At 43.0% G+C, this 10,408-nt stretch overlaps 1 protein-coding gene, 1 long non-coding RNA gene and 1 pseudogene across 2 annotated transcripts; 2 read left to right on the top strand and 1 right to left on the bottom strand.

Annotated features, from left to right (window-relative positions):
* Positions 1–434: 434 nt before the first annotated feature.
* LOC141098866 (homeobox protein not2-like) lies at positions 435–1,914 on the top strand (annotated as a pseudogene).
* A 5,824-nt stretch (positions 1,915–7,738) lies between these two features.
* LOC141098853 (uncharacterized) lies at positions 7,739–9,035 on the bottom strand. Its single transcript, XR_012234377.1, has 2 exons — positions 8,950–9,035; positions 7,739–8,146 (listed from the first exon to the last, which is right to left on the bottom strand). It is a non-coding gene; the product is annotated as an uncharacterized lncRNA (long non-coding RNA).
* LOC141098852 (homeobox protein not2-like) lies at positions 8,956–10,131 on the top strand. Its single transcript, XM_073586812.1, has 3 exons — positions 8,956–9,304; positions 9,571–9,764; positions 9,973–10,131. The coding sequence occupies exons 1-3, from the start codon at positions 8,980–8,982 to the stop codon at positions 10,129–10,131; spliced, it is 678 nt and encodes a 225-aa protein (XP_073442913.1). The 5' UTR covers positions 8,956–8,979.
* Positions 10,132–10,408: the final 277 nt, after the last annotated feature.

The following is a 10,408-nucleotide window of genomic DNA, read 5'->3' as shown; positions in this document are numbered from 1 at the left end:
GGCGGTAATAATAATAACGATAATAATAATAATAATAATAATTAGCCTTTTAAAGCAATTCTGTGGATTGTTCTCACATCCTATAAACTCCGTCTTTATCTAGTTTCTATCCATCCATTATTTCTATTTCTGCCGGTGTAGAACAATAGATAAATAGGAAATCGATACATAAATAAGTAGATAACAGTTATGAGATAAATAGACAGATAAACATGATAGATAATAAATATGTGAGATGTAGCGTTAGATACATAGATAAGTCGATAATCAGTGAAATATGAGATCCATTAATAACTACCAGCTAAATATGAGCTGTATACATAGATGAGCAGATAACAGAATCCTGCGCCCCGTGGACGGGTGGATCACAGGTCGGTGTATAGACACGTGGATATATAGATATAGTTACACTCATCACACGATTCCCGCTAATTATGGATTCATTACAGGAGTCCTGTGTCCTCTGGGTTTTGGGTCCAGCTGGGGGAGGCTGTAGGAAGCTTTTCTCCGTGGCCATTTCCTCTCCTCTCGGGGGCAGTGTGAGGTCTGTGTGCCGAGCCCACTCCTCCACTCTCAGTGCTGATCTCTGCTCTGGGCTATTGGCATGCTAATAGTGTATTTGCATTTCACAGAGCACAGCTCTGGATATAAGGAGGCTCAGAGCTCAGGACCCTACATTCTCCAGCAGAGATCACCTTCTCCAAGTACTTCTAATCACCAGAGGATACTTTCCCTTCTCGCAGCCTACTCTCATCTTCCCAAGGCTTGGCCACCATTTGGATCAGACTCCTGCTCTGCCAGTGGCCATTCAGGACCAGACAAGACCAAGGAACGCCTTTGATATAGACTCTATATTATCCAGGGAGGACAGACGGGCTCCCCGAGTTATTTTGCAGGAACCCGTCTGGCAGATGCCCCCTGCACCCCATGGCTATACCTATGGGGCCATGTCCTACTTTCCGGTGTGGGTCTGCCAACCTGCAGCCCCAGCAGCACTTCAGTGGAGGGTGCAGATGTCCAGACCCCCTGTGCAGCCACAGAGGTGAGTCCACACTCCATCTTATATTAATTCTATATAATTAGTTTTTGGCGCTAATAATAGCTCTACAAAAAGTTGGTTAGATCAGGAGAGATGTGGATTTTTGTTCTTCAGAATAAGAAATGCTGAGACTTGTATTTCTCACATCAGAATAGTTATCTTGTCTCACTAGTAGAAGTTGTAGCTGTGTGCGCACCAGTTCATGGAGCGTCTTTCTTTTTTTCTTTCTTTCTTTCTTTCTTTCTTTCTTTCTTTCTTTCTTTCTTTCTTTCTTTCTTTCTTTCTCTGACAGCGCCACCTTCTGCTTCTTCCAGGTTGTTCGTCCTTCACCAACTGCCCAATAGGATCTCTGCCCTGCAACACAGGATCCCACAAGCTGAAGAGATTTAGGACAGTTTTCACTCCAGAACAGCTGGAAAGGCTGGAGAAGGAATTCCTAAAGCGGCAGTATAAGGTGGGGACAGAGCGGGTGGACTTGGCTGCCACACTTGGCCTCACAGAAACCCAGGTAAGAGCCGGTACATGCTCTTTGTAACTGTTGTTCAACTTGAGCCCTTTTTGGTTTGACAATGTATTTTTTTAGCTGAACACATTTGCTTTGGAATTTTCCTATATATATAGTCACACTCATAATTTGGGTCACTGTGATGTAACTAAAGAGTTTCGCATATTTGCCAGATCCCAGTTCTCAACAACGTCTTCACCTTTCTTCACAGGTGAAGGTCTGGTTCCAGAACCGCCGGATTAAGTGGAGAAAGCAAAGTCTGGAACAGAAGAATGCCACGCTGTCAAAACTCAGAGCCCTTCCCGAAGAACCACCATCCCTAGACCCCACCAAGATTGAAGGACAGGATGAGGTAGAAGTGGATCAGTAGAACTCCACCACTTTATCTTCTCTGGACTATTAGAGAAGAGTCAGACAGGCATATGACTCAGACAGGGTTCCCAACCCAATGTTCTATGATACATGTCAGCCCCTATGGTGGCTCGTGAAGGACCAGTGCAATTTTTATATTTTGTTTATTTTATTTAAATCAGATGTTTTATACTGGTATTTATTCTACACTTTTAAATAAAACCTTTTTATACTTATATTACCAATTTATCTTTTTGTGGTCAATCTCTTCTCTTAGAATTCGTTCTCATTATTGATGAGCGAATGTCCTCGGATAACGTGTTATTGAGCATGCTGAGGTGCTACCCGAGTATCTTGGGTGTGCTCGAATAATATGTTTGGAGTCCCCATCGCTGCAAGTCTCGCGGCTGTTAGACAGTCGCAACACACAAACAGGAAATCCCGCATGTGTGGCTGCTGTCTAAAAGTCACGACAAACGGTGCCCCGGGGACTCGAACATATTATTCAAGCACGCCCAAGATACTCAGATAACAACCTGAGCATGCTCGATAACACGTTATCCCAGGATGTTCGCTCTTCACTAGTTCTCAAGTGTCTCACTGTAATGCTTATCACTCCTAAAAACGTTTTAAGCCGTGTCTTCCACTTTAATGCGAGCTCCGGCGCTGAGCTGACGTCTTCTCCAGCACATGACAGCTAAATTCAAAGTAGAAAAAAAAGTTTTTAAACCTATTTAAGTTTTGCCCATTCAAAATAGAACAATAATAAAAAAATAAAAATTGGTATAAGGAACGGCCGATTTTATCAAAATATAAAAAGAATTATACTGATCAGTAAACGGCATAGTGCAAAAAATATTAACAACTTCAGTTACTTTTTTTTTTTTGTTTTTCTTGTTTTTTTTTTTGTTTGGTCACCGCAGCATAAGCTGACAAATTTTGGATTTTTTTCACCACTTAAATAATTTTTAAAAAAAAGAACCTATAAATCTTTGGCACCTGTGAACTTGTAATGACCTGGAGAATCATAATGGGGGGTCAGTATTAACATTTAGTGAACTGGGTAAAAAAAAATTGAGGAAATTGCACTTTTTTTTTTTTCCAATTTCACAGCAGCTGGATTGTTTTTCTGTTTTTTTTTTTTTTTTTTTTTAGTTACACTATATGGTAAAATCATTGATGCTTCTCAAAAATGCAACTACTCCTACAAAAAAAAAATAAGCCTTCACACGGCCATGTTGGCAGAAAAATCTGAAAAATATGGTGGCTCTGGGAAGGAGAGTGAAAAACGGAAAATGGCCAGAGATGAAGGGGTTAAACTTTTTTATAATGTAGTTATTGAGCAGCTTTTATCTCTAATAATAAATGCCCTAAGCAGCTTCCGGTTGTAACAACTTCCGTCCAGTTGTAACCGGTGACGTCACCACACACACACGCACATGTTAACCCTCAACACACCACACCACCTCAACACACACTCCTCTCACCTTTCACCTCCACTCACTCTTTCACTCCACATACGTTCCTTTCTCTCACTCCGTTTCTCATACTCACACCGTCATCGTCGCTGCCCCGACATCTTCCTCCGCCGCGATCCTGGATCCAGACGTTCTCCAGGCCGCCGACATGTTCTTGCGGCGACGCCATCTTGGATTTCGTGAAATCCCGCGATATTCAAGATGGCGTCGCCGCAAGAACATGTCGCTGGCGTGGACGACTCGGGATCCAAAAAGATGGCGTCCGCGAAATCTCGCAAGATTACGCCGACGCCATTTTGGATCCCGATGTCGTCCACGCCGGCGACATGTTCTTGCGGCGACGCCATTTTGGATCGGCGAAATCCCACGATAGTCAAGATGGCGTCGCCGCAAGAACATGTCGCTGGCGAGGACGACATCGGGATCCAAAATGGCGTCGGCGAAAACTCGCGAGATTTCGCCGACGCCATTTTGGATCCCGACGTCGTCCACGCCGGCGACATGTTCTTCCGGCGACGCCATCTTGACTATCGCGGGATTTCACGATACTCAAGATGGCGTCGCCGCAAGAACATGTCGCCGGCGTGGACAACGTCTGGATCCAGGATGGCGCCGGCGGAAGAAGATGTCGGGGATCGTGGAGCTGCGGCGATGACGGCGTGAGTATGAGAGACGGAGTGAGAGAAGGGGTCGTATGTGGAGTGAAAGAGTGAGTGGAGATGGTGAAAGATGAGAGGAGTGTGTGTTGAGGAGTGTGTGTGTTGAGGGTTAACATGGCAAGAGGTGTGATGCTATCGCATCCTCCCGATGCCATAGCATCGGGCCATAATCTAGTAAAGATATAAATCTTGCCAATATACTTTTACACCCCACCTTACCACCTCCCCTCCCAAAAAAAAGGCATTAAAAAGGTTCATCCTAGTTGTAGCAATCAGCACACAATAGAGGTCTCCATACATTTGGGGAGTGAAGGGCTCAGTACGGCCGGTTTCACATGTCAGTGGCTCCGGTACATGTAGTGACAGTTTTCTCACGTACCGGAGACACTGACACACATAGACACACATTCTAATGAATATGTCTATGCAGATGTCAGCGTGTTTTCACGGACTGTGTCCGTGTGCACAATACGCTGACATGTCCGTTTTTGTGCAACAGCACAGATCACATGGACCAATACAAGTCAATGGGTCCGTGTAAACACGTACCGCACACGGATGGCGTCCGTGTGCCATCCGTGTGCGTTTTTAGGAGTCAAAGGGTTAATATTGAAACCAATTATTTCACTACACGGACATACGGACAGGACACGGATCACACACGGATGGTACACACGGAAATACGGATAGCACACGTATCCACACGGACCACTCCGGTACCAGTTTTCCCAGTACCAGAATTATCTGGATGTGTGAAACCGCCCTAAAGCTGTGTAGATGTTAGATTTGCCTCTAGGGCACATTGGGCCTTAGGGTGGTTCTTCTGTTCATACAAGGCCATAAGAGGCCCCTTGTTATCAGGTCAGTCATTATCAGCCCCCGGGGAATGAAACTTGTTACCCTGCAGCTCTGAAGTGGAAGGTCCACACCCGGCCAAGAGCTTTACACTGGGGAGGAGCAGACACCACAGGAGTCTCCTAGACTTGACTTTCTAGCAGAAAAGTGACCGTAGATATTACTGGGATGTTGGGGATGAAGCTCATCATTATAGGGGCGCTCTGGTTGGAATTAGTAGAGACTAGTGATGAGCGAGGACTAAAATGGTGAGGTGCTCGTTTGGGAGTCAATGTGAAAGTCAAGCTTTTTTTTTTCTTTAAAACCCTGGAAAGGGGTCTGGGGGCAGTGAAAATGTTCAAATGGATGGGTCAAGTGCTGAATGGAAGGAGAACAAAAAACAAAAACCCAGACTCCAATTGATTTGTTCGCAAAGTGAAATTCACTTAGCTACTAACAAACCTCTCCAGAGATCACATATTTAGAAAAAGGAGGTCCATAGGAGCGGTTTTTCAAAAAACTTGCATAAAAACTCTTTATTGGCACATAAGACAATACAAAATAACATGCATAAAAAGTGCAAATAAGGACACCAAAATGGTGGCACTCAGCACTGTATACAAAAGTAGTTCCACATTACGGTATGTATGTATTCCACAGGTAAGGTGTACCCTGTCAATTTTGGCACTTTTCCCGTGAAACCATATCTTTACTGGAAATTAGAAAAAAATATCCAACATTTACCACTGATCCTTTGTAAGTAGTTTTGTAGTATAGTGTCATATAATTCCGAAGACTTGGTTACCGGCTCATATGGGGTTAATACAAGAATAGAATGATTGCAAAATATCAGAATTGATGAACTGAGGAGGACTGGTGAGATCTGAGGAGGACTGGTGAGATCTGAGGAGGACTGGTGAGATCTGAGGAGGACTGGTGAGATCTGAGGAGGACTGGTGAGATCTGAGGAGGACTGGTGAGATCTGAGGAGGACTGGTGAGATCTGAGGAGGATTGGTGAGATCTGAGGAGGATTGGTGAGATCTGAGGAGGACTGGTGAGATCTGAGGAGGACTGGTGAGATCTGAGGAGGACTGGTGAGATCTGAGGAGGATTGGTGAGATCTGAGGAGGATTGGTGAGATCTGAGGAGGATTGGTTAGATCTGAGGAGGATCGGTGAGATCTGAGGAGGATCGGTGAGATCTGAGGAGGATTGGTGTTATATAAGGAGGATTGATGCTTAGATAAAGGAAAAAGTGATTTCATGATCGGAATAATCACATTATAAAGGATCAGAACTGGAATAAGAGGAAAGAAAAATGTCAAACTGAGAACAATATGTGGAGCACAAGGGTTCCCACAGAACAATGGAGAAACTGACACCAAATGTGGATTGTTGGGCTGGAGCCACCGGAGCTGCCGCCATCTTCATCTCTTACAGTGACCGAGATTGTCCTCCGTCTCGGCCGAGGTGAGAAAGCAGCAGACACCGACCAGGAGAAGAAGACGACACTGATGAATCAGATCTCCTCTAATTATCCAATCACACCTCATTGTATAATAATAATAATCTTTATATAGCGCCAAGGTGTGTATTTACAATGATGGCCCGGCCATCCTGATGGAGTGAGGGATGGATGGAGATAGTGAATGGGCTACACATGCAGACTTACACGTTGTATGGAGATGAGGGGTCGGAGCAGCCCAATGTCTAACCAAGAGAAGAATTAATTAAACAATTCTGGGGCAGCAGCTAATGGGCGGGAGTTTTAAGGAATAACAGAAAACGCCAACAAAGATCAAACTACCCAAATAAAGGTAATAAAAGCTGGAGATGTTTTGTGATTCTCCTGAGGGGTCTGACGACTTGTATTTTGTATGCGCATTACTTCTATTTCTACTGTGTCTCTCCATGGAAGACGGAACACATTGATATTATACCGTGATGTTTAGGCTACATGGAATGAGATATACAGATCATGAATTACCACTTCAGGCGCTGTACACACTCACCCCCTTTACTGCAGTTTTGTAATTGTTTGTATTTTTATTGTTATGTAATTGATGCTGTTTTTTATTTGAGTAGTTTGACCTTTGTTGGTGTTATCAGGAGATTAATTATACTGAAGACAGCGATACAAAGAGAGAGGAAATATGTGTTAAATGGAAAGGACATAAAAAAGAAAAGAAAAAACTTCACTGGAACAAAAAGCAAAACTAGTGACTTGCTATAAAAAATTATCAATAATCCAAGTAAAGCAAAAAAAGTGTAAAAAGTAGGAAGGACATGAAAATGAGGGGAAAAGTGGAATAAAAATGAAACAACGTCACCTCTGTTATTAAACCCAGTCACTTAGGCTTTGTGCACACGGTGTAGATTCTGCTGTGTTGTACAGTACCATTGTTTTCAATGGTAAAACCAAAAACGCTGTGCACATGCTGCAGATTTTTCCGTGGGTTACAATCCGCAGCATGTCAATTCTTGGTGCGGATTCCGCTGCGGTTTCACACCTTCACCATTGTGATGTATGAAACCGCAGGGCTAAACCGCAGGTATTTTGACCTGTGGATTTTTCAAAATCCGCAGCATTTCCAATTACGTGTGCACATAGCCTTATACGTGTAAAGACATTGTCAAAGTGAAAATGTAAAAAATATCAGATCTCTGTCATAAGAAAAAAAATAGCAAAACTGGAGCAAAAAGAAAACCAGTGAAAAGCTTGATTGTTTCCAAGTCGTCTACTGAATGTATACAACAGAAATAAAATGTAAGTGTCACATTGTACAATCATCTATTGTCTGGGAGAATAAAGGAGGAAAAATTTTACTTTGAAAATGAGAAAATAAAAAAGATATTTCACAATTTACTAAAAATGTTTCAATGATGAAATTTATTTAGAAAGTAAGAGATGGATGAATATAAAGAGAAATGGAAAATATGTCCCTAAAAAATCCATAATATAAGGAGATCAGAGCTGGACCCCGGTATGACCCCAGGAGAGCCCACCCTGGCAGCAGAGAGGAGATCATTATGGATCTGTCTAATGTCCGGTTATTACACATTTCGATCCTCATCAATGTAGAAAGCGACTTTGTGCCTCTTGCTCGGTGTTTTGGTCCTGGAGATCTCCTGAGATCTGGGGATCTCTCCTCAGTGTAATGTATCATTAGAGCAATTCTCTGTAATTACCAGGACCGGCGAGAACAGCAGATATGGAGACACACGGGGGCGCTGCCCTCAGAGGATATTAGGCGGCTACTGATAGCGGGGGCCGGAGATCTGGAGATAATCATATACAATTTATCAATAATAATAAATAATAACGATAATAATAATAATAATAATAATAATAATAATAATAATAATAATAATAATAATTAGCCTTTTAAAGCAATTCTGTGGATTGTTCTCACATCCTATAAAGTCCGTCTTTATCTAGTTTCTATCCATCCATTATTTCTATTTCTGCCGGTGTAGAACAATAAATAAATAGGAGATCGATACATAAATAAGTAGATAACAGTTATGAGATAAATAGACAGATAAACATGATAGATAATAAATATGTGAGATGTAGCGTTAGATACATAGATAAGTCGATAATCAGTGAAATATGAGATCCATTAATAACTACCAGCTAAATATGAGCTGTATACATAGATGAGCAGATAACAGAATCCTGCACCCCGTGGACGGGTGGATCACAGGTCGGTATATAGATACATGGATATATAGAGATATATATATATATATATATATATATATATATATTTACACTCATCACACGATTCCCGCTAATTATGGATTCATTACAGGTGTCCTGTGTCCTCTGGATTTTGGGTCCAGCTCTGGGAGGTTGTAGGAAGCTTTGCCCCATGGCCATTTCCTCTCCTCTCGGGGGCAGTGTGGGGTCTGTGTGCCGAGCCCACTCCTCGACTCAGTGCTGATCTCTGCTCTGGGCTATTGGCATGCTAATTGTGTATTTGCATTTCACAGAGCCCAGATCTGGATATAAGGAGGCTCAGAGCTCAGGACCCTACATTCTCCAGCAGAGATCACCTGCTCCTGGAACTTCTAATCACCTGAGGATACTTTCCCTTCTCGCAGCCATCATGCAGCCTACTCCCATCTTCCCAAGGCTTGGCCACCATTTGGATCAGACTCCTGCTCTGCCAGCGGCCATGCGGGACCAGACAAGACCAAGGAACGCCTTTGATATAGACTCGATATTGTCCAGGGAGGACAGACGGGCTCCCCGAGTCATTGTGCAGGAACCCGTCTGGCAGATGCCCCCTGCACCCCATGGCTATACCTATGGGGCCATGTCCTACTCTCCAGTGTGGCTCTGCCAACCTGCAGCCTTCCCTGGCTATGTCCAACCCCAGCAGCACTTCAGCCGAGGGTGCAGATGTCCAGACCCCCTGTGCAGCCACAGAGGTGAGTCCACACTCCTTATGCTATATTAATTCTATCTAATAATTAGTTTTTGGTGCTAATAATATCTCTACAAACAGTTGGTTATATCAGGAGAGATGTGGATTTTTGTTCTTCAGGATAAGAATTGCTGAGACTTGTATTTCTCACATCAGAATAGTTATCTTGAATCTCACTATGAGAAGTTGTAGGTCTGTGCTCTCCAGTCCAAGGAGCGTCTTTCTTTCTTTCTTTCTTTCTCTGACAGCGCCACCTTCTGCTTCTTCCAGGTTATTCGTCCTTCACCAACTGCCCAATAGGATCTCTGCCCTGCAACACAGGATCCCACAAGCTGAAGAGATTTAGGACAGTTTTCACTCCAGAACAGCTGGAAAGGCTGGAGAAGGAATTCGTAAAGCAGCAGTATATGGTGGGGACAGAGCGGGTGGACTTGGCTGCCACACTTGGCCTCACAGAAACCCAGGTAAGAGCCGGTACATGCTCTTTGTAACTGTTGTTCAACTTGAGCCCTTTTTGGTTTGACAATGTATTTTTTTTTAGCTGAACACATTTGCTTTGGAATTTTCCTATATATAGTCACACTCATAATTTGGGTCACTGTGATGTAACTAAAGAGTTTCACATATTTGCCAGATCCCAGTTATCAACAACGTCTTCTCCTTTCTTCACAGGTGAAGGTCTGGTTCCAGAACCGCCGGATTAAGTGGAGAAAGCAAAGTCTGGAACAGAAGAATTCCACGCTGCCAAAATTTAGAGTCCTTCCCGAAGAACCACCATCCCTAGACCCCACCAAGATTGAAGGACAGGATGAGGTAGAAGTGGATCAGTAGAACTCCACCACTTTATCTTCTCTGGACTATTAGAGAAGAGTCAGACAGGCATATGACTCAGACAGGGTTCCCAACCCAATGTTCTATGATACATCTCAGCCCCTATGGTGGCTCGTGAAGGACCAGTGCAATTTTTATATTTTGTTTATTTTATTTAAATCAGATGTTTTATACTGGTATTTATTCTACACTTTTAAATAAAACATTTTTATACTTTTTACCAAATTATCTTTTTGTGGTCAATCTCTTCTCTTAGAATTCGTTCTCATTATTGATG

This window comes from Dendrobates tinctorius, unplaced genomic scaffold, assembly GCF_039654945.1.
Source record: "Dendrobates tinctorius isolate UK_male_01 unplaced genomic scaffold, ASM3965494v1 ptg000095l, whole genome shotgun sequence".
Lineage (NCBI taxonomy): Eukaryota > Metazoa > Chordata > Amphibia > Anura > Dendrobatidae > Dendrobates > Dendrobates tinctorius.
Note: the sequence above shows the minus strand (reverse complement) of the source record. Positions and strands in the feature narration are given on the sequence as shown.